Here is a 19094-nt window from a genome sequence, read left to right on the forward strand (position 1 = left end):
ACATCAAAGCCAATAGAGCTAGAAATGCATTCTGCAAAGTGGCGTGGTCAAGATCAACATGGAAAAATCAGTAGTGTTTCCATAAGTAGTGATGAGCAATCTGAGGAGGAACTCAAGAAAGAATTTCCATTTACAATAGCAACTAAAAAATTAAATATCTAGCTATAAATTTAAACAAGGATGTAAAGGATTTATACACAGAAAAGTACAAAACAATTGCTAAAAGAAATCTAATAAAACCTAAATAAATGGGAGGAGATTGTATGATCACGATTGAAGACTAAATATCATTAAGATGTCAATTCTAACCGTATTGATTGACAGATGCAACACAATCCCAATCCAAGTTCCAACAGCCCATTTTGCAGAAATGGAAAAGCCCATCATCAAAGTTATTTAAAAGAGTAAGGGGCCCCTAATAGTGAAAAATATCTAGAAACAAAGAAGTTGGAGGACTCCTGCTTCCTAATTTTAAAGCATATTACAAAGTTACAGTAGTCAAAACAACATGGCATTGGCACAAGGATAGATATATATAGCAATGGAATTAAATTGAGAGTTCAGTAATAGCCCCTCACCTCTATCCCCAGTTGATTTTTGACTAGTCTGTCAAGTTCAATCCACTGGAAAAAATAATCTCTTCAACAAATGTTGCCTGAGAGAATTGGATATCCTTATCCAAAAGAATGAAAGAGGACCCCTATCACACCATATACAAAAATTAACTGAAAATGGATCAAAGACCTAAATATGAGAACCAGGACTATGAATGTTCTAGAAAAATGTAGCAAAACATCTTCAGGATCTTGTGTTAGGCAGTGCTTCTTAAAGTTTACACCCAAAGTATAAGTGACAGAAGAAAAAAAATAGATAATGGGACCTCCTCAAAATTAAAAGCTTCTGTGCATCAAAGGAGTTTGTCACCAAAGTGTAAAGGCAACCTATTCCATGGGAAAAAAGATTTAGAAATCACATACTCTATAGGGTTTAATATCCAAAATATTTGGAGAAATCCTACAACTCAAGAATAAAAGACTGACTACCCAATTAAAAAATGTGCAAAAGACTTGAGTAGACATTTCTTTAAAGAGGATAGACAAATAGTCATAAAGCACATGACAAGATGTTCACCATCACTAGCTGTTAGTGAAATGCAAATCAAAACCATAATGAGGTAACATTTCACAACCACTAGAATGGCTACTATTAAAAAAAATAGAAAGCTACAAGTGTTGGAGAAGATTTGAAAAAATAGGAACATACTCATTGCTGATGGGAATGTAAAGTAATGCAGCTGCTGTGAAAGGCAGTTTGGCGGTTCTTCAGGAAGCTAAGTATAGAACTATCATGTGATCCTGTAATCCTACTACTAGGTATATACTCAGAAGAATTGAAAGCATGGACCCAAACAGAACAGCAGCTTTTATTCATTGTTGCCAAGCGTTGGAAGCAACCCATGTGTCTGCTAACCAATGAATGGATGAACAAAATGTGGTATACATACAATAGAATGTTATTTAGCTGTAAACAGCAGTGATGTCCTGATGGACATGACAACATGGATGAACCTCGAGGACATTATACTGATTGAAATAAGCCATACAGAAAGGACAAATGTTGTATAATCTCACTGATATGAGCTAATTATAATAATCAAACTCACAGAGTTAGAATCTATTATATAGGTTACGAGGGTATAGATTGGGCTTAAAGAATGGAGTGTGGATGCTTAATTTCTATATAATTTCTATTTGGGTTAATTCTAAAGGTTTGAAAATGGATGGTGATAATGGTAGCACATTCTTGTGAGTATAATTAACAGCCCTAGATTGTATAAGTTAACATATTTTTAAAGGGGAAGGCTTAAGGGCATGTATCTTACTATAGGTTAAATTATAAAGCATAGAACTGTATAACACAGTGAACCCTATTGTAGATAATGGACTATAGTTAGTAGTACAAGTATAAGAATGTTCTTTAATGAATTATAACAAATATAGGACAATAATACAAGGTTTTACTAATAGGATGATATATAGGAAAAGTATACCTAATGTATATTATGGATGATATTTAATAGTACTATTTTAATAATCTTTCATCAGTTGTAACAAAGGTAACTATTGTAAAAAACAATGAAACTACAAAAAAAAATGCTGTCATCAATTGTAACAGATGTTCCACAAACCAATGCAAAGTGTTGGTGGTGGGGTAGTATATGGGAATCTTGTATTTTGTGTATGATTGTTCTGTAACCCTACAACTTCTCTAATAAAAATATATATATGCCATTAGTTATATTTTATAGATGTGGCTCTCTACTTTTTTCTCTTTATCTGTTTTTCTTCTCTCTAGTTTCCTTATTTGCTCTCTGCCTTTCTGTCATGTTAAACTGCCCCAGGATGTGGTGGAGTCAGTGGTAGTGAGTAAAAAAATCATCTCTTTCTCTATTGCCATCATTTCTTAAGGGAGAACAGAATCCTAGTTATAAGTATGCACATTCTTGTTTGGTAAAGTCTTTACAAAAGCTTAAAGTCTTCCTCTTCAAAAATAAAGTCTCAAGTTGTTTGTTCAAGCATCTTTAAATTTTATTTAAAATCTGAACACCTTTAGAGTAGTATATATTTTTGCGTTATCTAATCTGTAAACTCAATTTTCATATCTTCTGTGCATATAAAAAAAGGCTCACTGTTGACTAGCCCTGTAATTGAAGAGATTCATTTATTTGTTCATGAGATATTGAGGATACAGGGATAACAAAACAGAGTTTATACCATCATGAGCTTATATTCTGATCAGATTTATTGGTTACCAAAATCTTTGGAGGACAGCACAAGCTATCAGTGGAAACATAAGTGAAATAGTTCACAGACCATGTAGAAGGATTACAAAATTAGAATAAACGTCATAAGATTAGTGCAATATAAATAGATTAATGGTGGTTGGTTTGGGGGAACCATAATATCAATGGGAATAATATGGATTTTTTTTTTCTTTTAGCTTTAAAGAAGCTCCCTGTTTCAGTTTCTAAACACGAAAGTCATCAAGGAATCTCTCATCTTCCAACTGGACAACCTCTCTCTCCAAATGTGGGTCCAGGTAGGAAGTCTTATTCTTAGAATTCCATTTGAAAATCAGTTTGTTGGTTAGGTAAATAAAATCTTGTGAAGTTCTTCGTTAAAGTATGGCCTTAATTTTATGTTTTTATGCCTTAGATTCACAAATGAACCACAATCAGAATCCTGATACTTCAAAACAGATGTCTTCTAATGCTCTTCAGCATTTAGTTCCAGGCTCAAACTTGGAACGTGAACCCAGAGCTCAAACAGATATGCTAAAGCAGAATACCAGGGATAGAGTTGGTGATTTCCATAAATTGAAGCAAAGTAAGAATCAGTTGATGAATATTATGCTAAAAGAATTTCTTTAAATATATGTTTACAAGTATGAATTAAAGTATTCATTATTATAATATTGAACTAGTGAATATGTATTGAAATTATGTGTATATAACTAGAAAGTATGATGGTGATAATATTTAAAAGAAAATAATATAAATGGATAGAAACTAAGACTTCTAAAAACTCATGTTCTCTTGAATAGGGCATGAGATTCTGTAGGTTTGTCCAGAGTGATGCCCTGATAAATCCCAGAGTGATTTGAACAGTGAATAAAAAAGTATTTGCGAATTCCCCTGGGGGAATGGCAAGAAAGAGGAAAATTCAACTTCCCCAAGTAGAGAATTTCTGATATTCTCACAAGCAGTGGGGACAACCAAAGCAGTAGGCTGAGCCCTCGATCTTGGGGTGTGTTCATGTGAGAGTTAACCCCGCAAAGTATAGGCTAAGCCTCCTTAAAATTAGGCCTAAGAGTCGCCCCCAGAGAACCTCTTTTGTTGCTCAGATGTGGCCTCTCTCTCTCATCCAACATGACAAGAAAACTCACTGCCCTCCCCGCCTCTGTTGTGGGACATGACTCCCAGGGGTGTGGACCTTCCTGACAGAAATCCTAGAATGAGCTAGGACTCAGCATCAAGGGATAGAGACAACCTTCTTGACCAAAACGGGGAAGAGTGAAATGAGACAAAATAAAGTGTCAATGGCTGAGAGATTCCAAACAGATTTGAGAGGTTATCTTGGAGATTATTCTTACACATTATACTGATACCACCTTTTTAGTTAAGGTGTAATGGAGAGGCTGGAGGGAATTGCTTGAAAATGTAGAACTGTATTTCAGTAGCCATGTTTCTTGAAGATGATTTTATAATGATATAGCTTTCGCAGTGTGACTGTGTGATTGTGAAAACTTTGTGTCTGATGCTCCTTTTATCTACCTTATTGACAGAAGAGTAAAACATATGGATTAAAAATAAATAAATAATAGGGGGAACAAGTATTAAAATGAATTTATTAGATGAAAAAAAAGACTGATGTTCTCTGGTGTTAATAAATTCCAGGTGAGTCGAAAACAATATTTTTTAAATGTTGTTCGTATTTATGACTGAAAACTTCTTTGGAGAAGTAAGAAAAGATATATCTTGTTAGGCTAATGAATTAAAAATTTTATAGGAGGGAGAGAAGAGAAATAGTTTTCAAAAATGCAGCATTCTGGGAGAAACATAGACCAGAATACATTGTCATGGTGGAAGGTTCAATGTTGCTTTCTTTTCCATTCCTTCCAACTGCAGTTTGCATCAATTAAGTGGTAGGGAAGAAAGAAAGAAAAAAAAGAATGGATTCATATTGCTGTTAATTAAGTATGGCTGCTTCATCATTTCAAAAGTTTGCTTTTGATAAATAATGCCTGTTAACCTACATAGTTCTCTAATTGGTGGACTTTAGGAAATATAAAAAAAATTCTGGTAGTAAAGAGAATTGGGGGCAACTCTCTTAAATTGTTTTTCCCTGCTTGTGCTTCTAATGGTTTCTTTCCTTCTTTAACTTCTGAACAGACAATTTCTCATAGCTCCAGTTTGAATTGGCTTGCTTTTTATGATGATTTCTATGGCAGCAACTGTTCAGACCAGTGTTTAAGCAGTTATTTGTACACAGGTTGTGTAAACTGCAAAGAGTTAACATTTGGCAATTTATTCAAGTTGTTTTTGGTGGTTTTATAATACTTATTCATATTTCTGCATGTATATGAATATATAGTTTGCATACATTTAATTGATTTGCCTTCCTTTATATTTTAAAGCATAACTGTGTATCTTGCCTAAAATATATGAAAAATAGCTTTATTTATAAGAATGTTAAGTTTTAAATACAGTTTAAAATGTTTCCTTAAAATCCTGTTAGGAGATTGGCCTGTAAACTTATCAAAAGGGCGGAATGAAATATCTCAATTTGATCACTTAAGATATGCTTCTAAGCTTACAGTGTATCCCATAAAAATTTTTTTGTTACATTACCAATTTTTTAATTTTGATTTTTACCAATCCATGGATAAAATATGTCATTAGAAGATAATTGCCAGAAAATTATTACTCCCTGTGACTTATTTTCAAAGGAGCCTATTGAGTTTTAAATTCCCCTCCAAATTTTTTTCCATTTGGCATTAATGTAGAGTTAAAATCAATGAATGCATTAATTTTGTGGCTTACTTTTTGACATTATTTCTTAAATATATATTTTAATAAGGATTAAGTTGATAATTTGTGTCATATTCCTTAAATATATTTTTTAATATCAAATAGTTGCATACTTGTCATTTAAAATATATATACTTGACTAGTTTTCTCTTTCCTGGTACCTATTGTCAGATTGTTCTCTCGAAGTTTTGCAGTGCCACTGGAGATGTTTAAGTATGTTGTCTAGAAGTTTTGCAGTATCTATTTCTCAATTAAAAAAATTGATTTTTATCTTTTATAATGTATTAAGAATACTTAAAGATGTTTTAATAAACATTTACATTCTGGTGGCCTGTTTTTATGTGAAAGAAAGAATGCTGGATTTTGTCAAATGACTTTTCTTTGTCAATTGAGATTATTATGTGTTTTTTCCCTGTTAGTATATTAATGTTGAACAACCTTGCATACCTGGAATAAAACTCACTTGATCATGGTGTCTAATTCTTTTAACGTGCTCTTGGATTTGATTTGCAAGTATTTCGTTGAGGATTTTTGCATCAACATTCATTAGAGAGAATGAGCTGTAGCTTTCTTTTCTTGTAGTATCTTTATCAGGCTTTGGTATTAGGGTGATGTTGGCTTCATAGAATGAGTTAGGTAGTGTTACCTCTACAGTTTTTTGCAAGAGTTGAGCAGGATTAGTATCAATCCTTCTGGGAATGTTAGGTAAAATTCACTTGTGTAGCCATCTGGTCCTGGGCTTTTCTTTTTTTTTTGAGGTTTTTTTTTTTTTTTTTTTTTTTACCTTTTTATTATTATTATTATTTATAACATATATACAAAGCAAAGAAAAAAAAAGCAATAGTTTGTAAAGCACTCTTCAGCAAGTCATTATAGGAGTTTGTCCTGGGCTACCATAACATCATCTCAAAGTTTTCCTTCTAGATACTCCAGAACATTGAAGGCTAGACAGAATGTATATTTTTTTATCATCAGTTTTTTGTGAAAAATCATGTATATACAAAAAAGCAATAAATTGCGAAGCACAGCACAACAATTAGTTGTAGAACATATTTCAGAGTTTGGCATGGGTTACAATTCCACAATTTTAGTTTTTTTCTTCTAGCTGCTCTAAGATATTGGGGACTAAAAGAAATATCAGTTTAATGATTCAGCAATCATATTCGTTTGTTAAACCCTGCCTTCTCTGTATAACTCTACCAGTACCTTTGATCTTTCTGTCTCCCTCTTTAGGGGTATTTGGGCTATGGCCATTCTAACTTTTTCATGTTGGAAGGTAATATGGGGTGGGGAGATGGAACTAGCTGATGTTCTGGAGGGGCTGGGTCTTCTAGGTTTCAAGACTTATCTGGTCTTTTGGGGGAAGTTTTTTGATGACTGTTTCGCTGTCTTTACTTGTGATTGATGTGTTGAGGTCTTTTATATATTCTTGAGTCAGTGTAGGTTGTTTATGTGTTTGTAGATGATTGTCCATTTCATCTAAGTTGTCTAATTTTTTTGGCATTCAGTTGTTCATAGTATCTACTTATATATAGTCCTTTTTATTACAGCAGGGTTGTTGATAATATCCCCTGTCTTATTTTATTAATTATTCGCATCTTCTCTCTTTTTTTATTAGTCAGTTTGATTAAAGTTCTGTCAATTTTGTTGCTGTTTTTAAAGAACCAACTTTTGGTTTTATTGATTCACTCTATTGTTTAATTTTTGTTTTCTATTTCATTTATATTCACTCTAATCTTTCTTTCCTTCCTTCAGTCTGCTTTGGGTTAGTTTCTTCTTCATTTTCTATTTCTTCCGGTTTTGAGTTTAGGTCTCTGATTTGAAGTCTTTCTTTTTCAGTGTAAGCATTTAGGGGTAGCTATATATTTCCCACTCAGCACTGCCTTTACTGCATCTGTTAAGTTTTTCATCTGTTGTATTTTCGTTTTCATTCACCTTAAGATATTTTCTTATTTTGCTTATGATTTCCTCTTTAACCCATTGGTTGTTTAAGAGTATGTTGTTTAATTTCCACAGATTTGTGAATTTTCTCTTTCTTCCTCTTTTATTGATTTCCAGCTTTATTCTGTAGTGGTCTGAGAATGTACATTGTATGATTTCAACAATTCGTTGAGACTTCTTTGTGACCCAGCATATGGTCTGTCTTGGAAAATGATCCATTTGTACTTGAAAACGATGTCTATTCTGTTTTGTTGTATCCCTCTCCTTCCTGCCTTTCGGGGGTGCAGTGTTCTATACATGTCAGTTAGGGCTACTTGTTTTAGAGTATCATTCAAGTCTTGGAATTTCTTGTTGATATTCTGATTAGATGTTCTATCCATTGTTGAGAGTAATATATTGAAATCTCCCATTCTTATATGTTTTGGTTTGCTAATGCTGCTAGAATGCAATATCCCAGAAATGGGTTGACTTTTAAAATGGAGCTTTGTTAGTTTATGAATTGACAGTTTTAAGGCCATGGAAATGTCCCAGTTATCAACAGGATGATACCTTCTCTGAAGAAAGGCCACTGGCATCTGTCACTTGGGAAGGCACATGGCCAGCAGCTGCTGGTCCTTCTTTCTTGGGTTTTGTTGCTTTCAGGTTCTGATTTTAGTGGCTCTTTCAATTTCTGTGGGTCCTTGGGTTGCTTCTCCCAAGGCTTTTCTCTCAGCTTCTCTGGGTATTTCTTTTTCTAAATGCTCTTGGATTTTTCTTTTATCCTCTCATAAAGGACTCCATTAAAAGAACTAAGACCCACCTTGAATGGAGCAAGTCACATCTCAACCTATCACAAGGTCCCACCTACGATAGGTCTCCACCCACAGGAATGTATTACAAGAACATGGCCTTTTCTGGGATACATAACAGCTTTAAAGGAGCACACTCCACCCTCTGAACCCCAAAAAGACATGTTCCTTTCTATATGCAAAATACATTCATTCCATCATAACATCACAAAAGCCTTAAATCATTTCAGTAACAATATTAAGTTCAATGTCTCATCAAAATTAGTTACAGTTGTAGACTGTCCTAAAGCAAAATTCTCCTTAAGCTATGAACCTGTGAAACTTAGAAGTTATCTGCTTCTAATATACAAAGTAGGGACAGTCATAGGATAAAGTTCCCACTTCCATAGGTAGAAATTAGAAGGAAAAAAGGGTCACTGGACCCAAACATTTCTGAATACCTGCAGAGCATATGTCATTAAATTTAAGGTCTGAGAATCGTCTGTAGTATGACACTTTTTTTCCTTGGAGCTTGAGAGAGCAGCAGTCCTACCTTCTCTGAGGACCTATGCTGCGACTTTGCTCTTTCTGAACACTGGGATACGGGCTCTGACATCTCCAAACATTGGGAGACAGCCATATTCTCTGTTCCACCTTCAGGCATTGAAGTAGCAGCTAGACTCTGTGCATTGCCTATAGGGCAGAAGTCCTGAACTCCCTGAGCTTTTGTTTATCTGAAAATGTCTTAATCCTGTAAAATTAAGATCTGTAATCTTTCTTACAGTCCTGTAAGAAAGAAAGTCTCGTCAGATATAAAATTCTTGGCTGACAGTTGTTTTCTTTCTTTCAGCATTTTTAGTATTTCAGTCCACTGCCTGCTTGCCTCCATGGTTTCTGATGAGAAATCGGAACTCAGTCTAATCAGGACTCACATATACTTAACATGTTGCTTTTCTCTTGCTGCTTTCAGAACTGTCTCCTTATCCTGTGCATTCGATAGTGTGACCATTATTTGACGGGATATACTTTTCTTCATATTTATCCTGTTTGATGTTGTCTGGGATTCTAAGATATGGATATTCATGTTTTTTGCTAAGTTTGCTAAGTTCTTTGTCAGTATTTCTTTCAACATTCCTTCTGTCCCTTTCTTCTTCTCGAACTCTCATAAGGCATATATTGAGGCACTTAATGGTGTCCTAGAGGTGTCTTAATTATTTTTTATTGTAATATTTCTTTTTTCTTTTTACTACTTAGCCTGACTCATTTCAGTTATCTTGTCTTCAAGTTCATTGATTCTTTCTTCTGTCAGCTCCAGTGTGCTCTTGAACCTCCCCTGGGCATTCTTCATTTCAGTTAGTTCTGTTTAGTCGCTTTTTAAAGTTTCTTTCTCTTTACTAAGACTCTCATACTGCTCATTCATTGTTTTCCTGATATCCTTTAGTTCTTTCTCTGTATTTTTATTCATGTTGTAGAACATTTTTAAGATCATTTTTCAAAGACTTTCTTTGGTATCCACATTCTTCTCTTCATTGGTGTTTTCAGTTTTTTTATCCTCTTCTTTACTATGGACCATCATTTTCTGTTTCTTTTTCTTGAACTGTTGCACACTGTATATTTTCATTTTTTTTTTTTCTAACATGGGCAGGCATGGGAATCGAACTTGGGTCTCTGGCATGGCAGGCGAGAATTCTGCCACTGAGCCACCATGGGCCGCCCCATTTTAATATTTTAACTCTGAGATTTATTCCCTAACATGTATGTTACTTATCACTAGTAACCAACTAGTGATAAGACAGATTTTCTTGAGCCTCAGCCCTCCTATCAGGAAGATCTGCTCAAGATGAATACAATTGTACAGGGTTTTCCCTGTCTTTCTGGGCCTCTGTCTTTTCCTGTGCTTTTGCTTGTTAGTTATTTTGGGGTTCCCCTGTTCACAGAAGTTTGGTTGTCCCCTCTGTTTCTGCAGAGGTAGACCTCCCTCTTCCAAGTGTCTGAAGTACTCAGGCCTTTGTCCCCCGACTGTATGCTGTATATATATTTTCTACTCTTTTCATTGTCTCAAGCTGCCTCCAGTTTCTCTTCTAGACAGATAATCCACTACTTCCCTAAGTTTTTATGTTTTTCCATTTCTATTATCTTTTTAAAATATTTTGCTATTTTATCCTGATTTTGTTCTTCATTAAGGAGCATTAAGAACATTTTTTTTCTATGTGGGTTATTAATTTTATCATCTGTAATTTTATCATTCAAGGTAGGTAAAAGAGAACATTTGGAATAGCAGATGAGGGATATGACTGTTCATTAGGGAAATTAAGGGTTATAGGAACATCTAGTCATTAGTTGAATTTGAAGAATGTGATCTTGTGTTAAGTGAAATTTACCTGTTTCCAAGACTTTGTTAAATTATAGTTTGCAGAGATTGAAAACTGATAACTGTGACCATATCTACCAAACATTTGCATTTTGTCCACATAGTGTTTTCTTAAAATCTGAAATCTTTGCAAATATTTTAAAAATAGGATATTTAACATAAAATACTCAATATCTGGAATTTCTTAAATTAGAATATTTGACAACAGTCACTAGAATTGGAATTCACTTATGACTGTTTCCTTTAGAATGAGGCTTGCCTTGTCCAGTTTTCTATAGCCCCTTCCTGACATAATATATCCATGTAAGTTCCTTTTCTGATGCATTAGGCATTGGAGTTTGTGACCCCTTTCCCCAGAATATGAGAATATAGAAGAGATGTCTTGTAGTTGATTCTGTGCAGGAGCTTAGCTGTTTGGGACTCAAGGCATTATAAAAGGTAAATGAAGTTAGGCTAAGCTTGAGAGGAAAATATTAACCATGAGATTTAGCAGATAAGGAGATTGTAGACTGAGAAGAGATACTGAAAAATGATAATTGAGATGGTGGGCTTGAGAGAAGAAATAGTACATTGAAAATACCAGAGATAGAGCTATGTTTTCATAATGAGACCTTGTTGATGTATGGAAAATATAAAATAAAAATATACCAAAGGTATGTGAAAGAGATCAACTATTTCAAATGATGGTAAAAGTGTAAAAAGGTAATGAATATATAGCACTTGATTCTGAGTTAGAACTAGTTGAAAATTTTAGTGAAAATATGAAATAATTGACTTTTAAGTATCAGGGGGAAACCCTAGAATTAATACAGTGATAACCAGGAGTTTGGGCAGTTTGAGATTTAGTATTTTTGTTTTATACCTTAATGTATCATATTTATATTGATATATTTATATAGATGAGATATTTTGTAAATTTAATTTTGTATTGCCAAATCATGTAGAAATGGGTTGAATTTTTTTTTTTTTTTGCTGTGTTTTGCTATATTTGGGAGATATATTTGGATTGTTTTAAATTGTAAAGGTAGAATGTAGGCTATATGACAGCACAAAATATACTCTGTAGGATATTTTTAAATATCCAGGAAGGATGCTTCAAAGAAATAGTCAGACATCCCCATAGTACTTGAAACTGAGAATCCATTAGCAGCCCATCTGTTTGCCAGTTAAGAGGGACATACCATATATATTTAGATATCTTGAATAGAGGAAATAGTTCATTTCAAATATCAGCCCTATACTGAAAGTCATAAGGGAAGTTACTGCAGCAACAGGTAGTGATTGTTGATCTAGCTTCAGAGTAAATAGCAGCAGAGATACATTTATTTAGCAGTGGTTAACAATTCAACATTGGAGAGGCAAGCTAGTATATCATAGAGTAAAGGCTTTTATTTTATATATGCATTTTTTAGAGCGTTGTTCCAGTCTTCTCAGGCAAAAGAGACAGAGGAACCTTAAAGACAATAATATTCCTCAAACTAGAGAAAAGTCCTAAAGCGCTGTATTAACTGGGTAAATGCTGAATCAAAAAACGCCATTTCAGAAATCATAGAAGCTCCCAGTGCTTTTGCTTGCAACCTCTCCACCCTCTCCAAAATGCAGGGTGGCGCCAGCTTGTGCTCCCATTGGGGGTCCTTGGATCTGTTCCGGAGGGATCAGGGTAACCCCTATGTGCATACTGGGGTGCCTGTATCTCAGTGCTGTCTATTAGGAGGAAGTCTGAAAAACTGAACTAGGGCATTTGTCTGGCACTTGCCTTCCTAAGTTTGTCCTGAAGACAGGGAAACACATTGTAGACAGTAAAGCAGTATAAGAAAAAGTTAAGTCAAAGTACCATGGGACAAAGGATTTTCTGCCTTAATTCACATAAGACTGCACCAGGAGGGGGTGAAAGTCTATTTCAAAAGGTCTTTATTAGAACACCTGTAAATTTTAAACTGCCTAATTCCAAAGGCAATAGAAAACACAAGCCCAGGAAAGAAGCAGACCTCCCAGCTCTAGACAGGCTCAGGAAAGACCGAAAAGACCCTGGACTTTAGTCTGTCTGGGGCTGATCTTGATAAGAGGGCTAAACTCTGAAGGAGACCAAAGCAGAACCAATTTCCAAAGACAGTGGAAGGTATTTTTACTTCGATTTGTTTGTTTTGACTAGCTTCTGGCATTCAAGAAAATCTCTTTCATATTCCTAACTGGATACAAACCTAAGGAAAAGACTACTCAGGGACTGAATCCTATTGTTTATACTTTAAAATATTAAAATGTACAGTGTAGAACAAAAGATTTCAAGACAAAGAAATAGGAAATGGGGTACATGGGTGGTTCAGTGGTAGAATACTCACCTTTTATGCGAGAGACCTGGTTTCAATTCCCAGACCATGCACCCAAAAATAAAAGAAAAAAGAAATGGAAAATAATGACCCATCTTAAGGAATATGAGAAAAAAATCAAGAAATGTCAATGTAGAGGACCAGACTTTGGACTTAGTGGACAAAATTTCTTTTAAAAAATGAACCTCAGTATGCTCAAGAAGAAAAAGGAAAACATTGAGAAAGAGCTAAAGGATTGAGGATAACAATGAGTGAATAATATGGGAATCTCTTTGAGATTCTCAGTAAGAACAAACAGAAACATGGGTGTTGAAAAGCATAATAACTGAAATGAAAAATTTCCTAGAGGGTTTCAAAAGCAGATTGCAGGTGACAGAAGAAAGAACCAGTGGACAAGACTATTATACTGATGCAGGCTGAAGAGCAAGGGGAAACAAAAGAATATTAAAGAGCAAACTGAGCCTAAGACAATGGTGAGATATCATCAAGTATACCAATACATGTATGTGGGAGTCCCAGAAGAAGAAGAAAGAGAGAAAGGGGCAGAAGGAATATTCAAAAAATTAATGGCATGAATAGGGGCCCAGATGGTGGCTTATCAATGTGCACATTTTAGTTCATCCTCCAGAACAACTACTAAATAACCAGAAACAGTACAGAACAGCTCCTGGGGCCACATCAGTGACCAGACACACAGCATACCCCAGTCTGGACCAGCTGGATCAGCTGCAAGCACCCCCAGAACTGTGAGTTTCCCAAGCTGCGGTGGCCGGCACATCTCCGCCACAGGCTGCTGCCCAGAGGGGAAAGGAAAGAGACTTTAACAGCAGCAGGGGCTGAGCCCAACCAAACATCAATTGTGGCATTAATTAACAAATTCTGACTACTGAAAATAGACCCCCAGCTCAGGTGAATCTGGTCAAAGTGGAGGTTGCTCATTGGGCTGACGGTAAAAGAAAAAAAAAAAGAAAGAAAAGAAACAGAGGTTTTTGTGGGTGTGTTTCTACAAAGGCTTGACTGCCTTTGGATACAGTGGCAGGGGTTCTCAGGCTGCAACTGCCCCAGGTATAGGCAGAAACAAGCTTGTTTGAAGGCTTGTCTGGAGCCTCTGTCTTCCTCAGAGGAGAGATGAAGCCCAACTCTGGTGGAATCCCTCCCTCAAGGAATTCGGACACTAGAGCTTGGTAGTTTGAAGCCATTAAAACCAGCCTACAACCTCTCCTGTGTCTCCACCATGCCCCCAGCAGGGAGAGTCTGCCAAAGTTAAAGGTACCACATCATCTTATGCTGGTGGGACCCACAGGCAGGCAAGCACCACATACTGGGCAGGATAAGAAAAACAGAGTCCAGACTTTTCACAGGAAAGTCTTTCAACCCGCTGGGTCTCAGCCTCAGGGAAAACTGATGCAGGTGACTCTTTCCCCCTGATAGGAGGCCAGTTTGGTCTGGGAAGATCTGGCTGGGGTCTATAATTCCTGCGTAGACCCTCCTATGGGTGGGGGAGAAAAGGCACCATACTAACAGGGCAAGAAACAAGAAAACAAGAACTGAAAAATTCTCCTCTGTTAAACAAAACCTAAGCTGGAGGTCCAGAAAAAGCTGAACTGAATGTCAAAGAACAGATAGACAACAAATCCATCCAGCAAGAAAACCCTAGGTAAAAGAAGTGTAAGCAATCTCCAGAATAAACTAGTTAAGGTAATTAAATATCTAGACACCAGCAAAAAAAATAACATCATACCAGGAAAATTGAAGATATGGCCCAGTCAAAGAAACAAACCAACAATTCAAATGAGATACAGGAGCTGAAACAATTAATTCAGAATGTACGAACAGACATGGAAAACCTCATCAAAACCAAATTAGTGAATTGAGGGAGGATACAAAGAAGGCAAGGAATGAACAAAAAGAAGAAATGGAAAGTCTGAAAAACCAAATCACAGAACTTATGGGAATGAAAGGCACAGTAGAAGAGATGAAAAACAATGGAAACCTCCAGTGGTAGATTTCGAGAGGCAGAACATAGGATTAGTGAACTGGAGGGTGGAACATCTGAAATCCAACAAGAAACAGAAACTATAGGGGAAAAAATGGAAAAGTATGAGCAGGGACTCAGGGAACTGAATGACAATGTGAAGCGCACGAATATACGTGTTGTGGGTGTCCCAGAAGGAGAAGAGAAGGGAAAAGGAGGAGAAAAACTAATGGAGAAGATTATCACTGAAAATTTCCCAACTCTTATGAAAGACTTAAAATTACAGATCCAAGAAGTGCAGCATACCCCAAATAGAATAGATCCAAATAGACGTAATCCAAGACACCTAGTAATCAGAATGTCAGAGGTCAAAGAGAAAGAGAGAATCTTGAAAGCAGCAAGAGAAAAGAAATCCATCACATACAAGGGAAACCCAATAAGACTATGAGTAGATTTCTCAGCAGAAACCATGGAAGCAAGAAGACAGTGGGATGATATATTTAAATTACTAAAAGAGAAAAACTGCCAACCAAGAATTCTATATCCAGCCAAATAGTCCTTCAAAAATGAGGGTGAAATTAAAACATTTTCAGACAAAAAATCACTGAGAGAATTTGTGACCAAGAAACCAGCTCTGCAAGAAATACTAATGGGAGCACTTTTAAAAAGACAAAAGAGAGAGGTGTGGAAAAGAGTGTAGAAAGGAAGACTATCAGTATAAGTAAAAAGAAGGAAAATTAGATATGACATATAAAATCCAAAAGGCAAAATGGTAGAAGAAAGTACTATCCGTACAGTAATAACAAAAAATTAATGGCAGAATACTCCCCAAATTAGCAAAACACATGACTACATACATTCAAGAGGCCAAAGAAACCCACAGCAGAATAAATTAAAAGAGAGCCATGGCAAACACATAGCAATCAAATTGTCAAATGCGAGGGACAAGGAGAGAGCTCCAAAAGCTGCAAGAACAAGCAACCAAGTATTTACAAGGGATCCCAAAAAAGATTAAGTTTGAGTTGTTGTCAGAAATCATGAAGTCAAGCAAGCAGCGGACAAAATATTTAAAGGAAAGTATTGAAAGAAAACAATTGCCAACCAAGAATGTTATATCTGGTGAGACTCTCCTTCAAAAATAAGAGAGAGATTAAGATATTTCCTGAGAAACATAAGCTGTGTGAGTTCATTACTACTAGACCTGCCCCCACTAAAAGGAGTTCTTCAGGCTGAAAGGAAAGTACACTACATAGTAGATAAAAAAGCAGCATAAAGAAATAAAGACTTCTAGTTAAAGTAACCATATGGGTCATTATAAATGCCGGTATAAAAATGGGAAAAAGACTTGAACAGACAACTCTCAGAAGAGGAAATACAAATGGCGAAAAGGCACATGATGAGATGTTCAACGTCCCTAGCCATTAGAGAAATGCAAATCAAAACCACAATGAGATATCATCTCACACCCACCAGAATGGCCATTATCAACAAAACAGAAAATGACAAGTACTTGAGAGGTTGTGGAGAAAGAGGCACACTTATTCACTGTTGCTGGGATTGTCAAATGGTGCAACCACTGTGGAAGGCAGTTTGGCAGTTCCTCAAAAAGTGAATATAGGATTGCCACATGACCCAGCAATACCATTGCTAGGTATCTACTCAGAGGACTTAAGGGCAAAGACACAAACGGGACACTTGCACACCAATGTTTATAGCAGCATTATTTACAATTGCAAAGAGACAGAAACAGCCAAAATGTCCATCAACAGACGAGTGGCTAAACAAACTGTGGTATATACATACGATGGAATATGCAGCTTATGCAGCTTTAAGACAGAATAAACTTATGAAGTATGTAACAACATGGATGGACCTTGAGAACATTATGCTGAGTGAGGCTAGCCAAAAACTAAAGGACAAATACTGTATGGTCTCATTGATATGAACTGACATTAGTGAATAAACTTGGAATATTTTGTTCGTAACAGAGACCATCAGGAGATAGAAATAGGGTAAGATATTGGGTAATTGGAGCTGAAGAGATACAGACTGTGCAACAGGACTGGATACAAAAATTCAGAAATGGACAGCACAATACTACCTAACTGTAATACAATTATGTTAAACACTGAATGAAGCTGCATGTGAGAATGATAGAGGGAGGAGGGCTGAGGACATGAATGAAATCAGAAAGAAAGATAGATGTTAAAGATTGAGATGGCATAATCTAGGAATGCCTAGAGTGTATAATAATAGTGAAATGTACAAGGTACAATTTAAAAAATGTTTTTGCATGAGGAAGAACAAAGGAATGTCATTATTGCAGGGTACCGAAAATAGATGGTAATTAATATTTTAAAATATTACCTTCTGTGTGAGACTAAAGCAAAAAATGTTTATTTGTTACAAAATTTATATTTTGACTAGTGCATTTCCTAATATAACTTATGTAGATAGTTTGACTGAACGCCATAAGTACTTGGAATCTCAGGTACATGAGATTTTGCTGGTTTGTCCAGAGTGATGCCCCGATGAATCCCAGAGTGATTCGATCAGTGAGTGGAAAAGTATCTATCTGCAAAGCCCCCTTCGGGGAGTGGTGAGAATGGGGAGAAATTCAACTTCCCCAAGTTGAATTCTTGATATTCTCACAAGCAGTGTGGACAATCAAAGCTATAGGCAGAGCCCCCAGTCTTGGGGTTTGTTCATATGAAACCTTGTGTCTGATGCTCCTTTTATCTACCTAGTCAACAAAGGAATAGAACATATGGAATAAAAATAAATAGTAGGGGGAACAAATGCTAAAATAAATTTAGTTTAAATGCTAGTGATCAATGACAGAGAGGGGTAAGGGATATGGTATGTATAACTTTTTTTCCTGTTATCATTTTATTTCTTTTTCTGTTATCTTTTTATTTCTTTTTCTAAATCAATGCAAATGTTCTAAGAAATGATGAATATGCAACTAAGTGATGATATTGTGAATTACTGATTATGTATGTTGTTTTATTTTGTTTCTTTATTTTTTTAATTAATAAATAAATTTTTTAAAAATTCAAAAAAAAAAAGGAATGCAAAAGCGTCTACTCAAGGCAGAAGTTGTGTTATATAGAGGCTGTAGAGGTTGAAGTATATTAGCATCATCCTGGAGAAAAAGGACATTGTAAAGAGTGAGGTAGGGAAACATGATAAAAATAAATAAAGATTTACAGTGACTATAGGTATTATAAAAAAAAAATGCCGGTATAATTTTATCATATTTTTTGTTATGTAACTACACGTGTTTCAGTTTCTTTAATGTGAGTGCATTAAAAATAGTGATAAATCTATGGTTTTAGACATACAATGTACAAGATATAGTTTATAACAAATATTAAAGAAAGGTGGGGAGGACTGAGGGGTATAGGAACTGTTGTAGTTTGCTAGCTGCTGGAATGCAATATACCAGAAACGGAATGGCTTTTAAAAAGGGAAATTTAATAATTTGCTAGTTTACGGTTTTAAGGCTGAGAAAATGTCCCAATTAAAGCAAGTCTATAGAAATGTCCAATCTAAGGCATCCAGGGAAAGATACCTTGGGTCAAGAAGGCCAGTGAAGTTCAGGGTCTCTCTCTCAAGTGAGAAGGCACATGGTGAACACAGTCAGGGTTTCTTTCTCTCATCTGAAAAGGCACATGGCGAACACAGTGTAATCTGCTAGCTTTCTCTCATGGCTTCCTTTCATGAAGCTCCCCGGGAAGTGTTTTCCTTCTTCATTTCCAAAGGCTGCTGGCCGGTGGACTCTCTGCTTCTTGTGGCTATGTCGTTCTGCTCTCTCAGAATCTCCTGGCTTTCTCTCTTGTCATTCTCTTTTATAGGATTCCAGTAAACTAATCAGGACCTACCCAAATGGGTGGAGACACATCTCCACCTAATTCAGTTTAACAACCACTCTTGATTGAGTCACATCTCCAGAGATTATCTAATTATAGTTTCAGGCATACAGTACTGAATAGGGATTAGAAGAAACGGCCACCTTTACAAAATGAGATTAAGATTAAAACATAACTTTTCTAAGGTACATGCATCCTTTCAAACCAGCACAGAAACAGCGTATGTGTATGCTATTGATGTTAAGTTGGTA

At 35.8% G+C, this 19094-nt stretch overlaps 1 protein-coding gene across 2 annotated transcripts in view; it reads left to right on the forward strand.

The window, feature by feature from the left end:
• The window catches only part of GOLM2 (golgi membrane protein 2), a 196510-nt gene that overhangs the window by 141274 nt on the left and 36142 nt on the right, over nucleotides 1–19094 (forward strand). For both annotated transcript variants that reach the window (XM_077127715.1, XM_077127716.1), the window contains exons 7-8: nucleotides 3001–3099; nucleotides 3216–3386. In XM_077127715.1, the coding sequence (XP_076983830.1) occupies nucleotides 3001–3099; nucleotides 3216–3386 (270 nt within the window). The remainder of the gene's footprint in view (nucleotides 1–3000; nucleotides 3100–3215; nucleotides 3387–19094) is intronic.

The sequence above is a fragment of the Tamandua tetradactyla genome, chromosome 14, assembly GCF_023851605.1.
Source record: "Tamandua tetradactyla isolate mTamTet1 chromosome 14, mTamTet1.pri, whole genome shotgun sequence".
In the NCBI taxonomy this organism is placed as follows: Eukaryota; Metazoa; Chordata; class Mammalia; order Pilosa; family Myrmecophagidae; genus Tamandua; species Tamandua tetradactyla.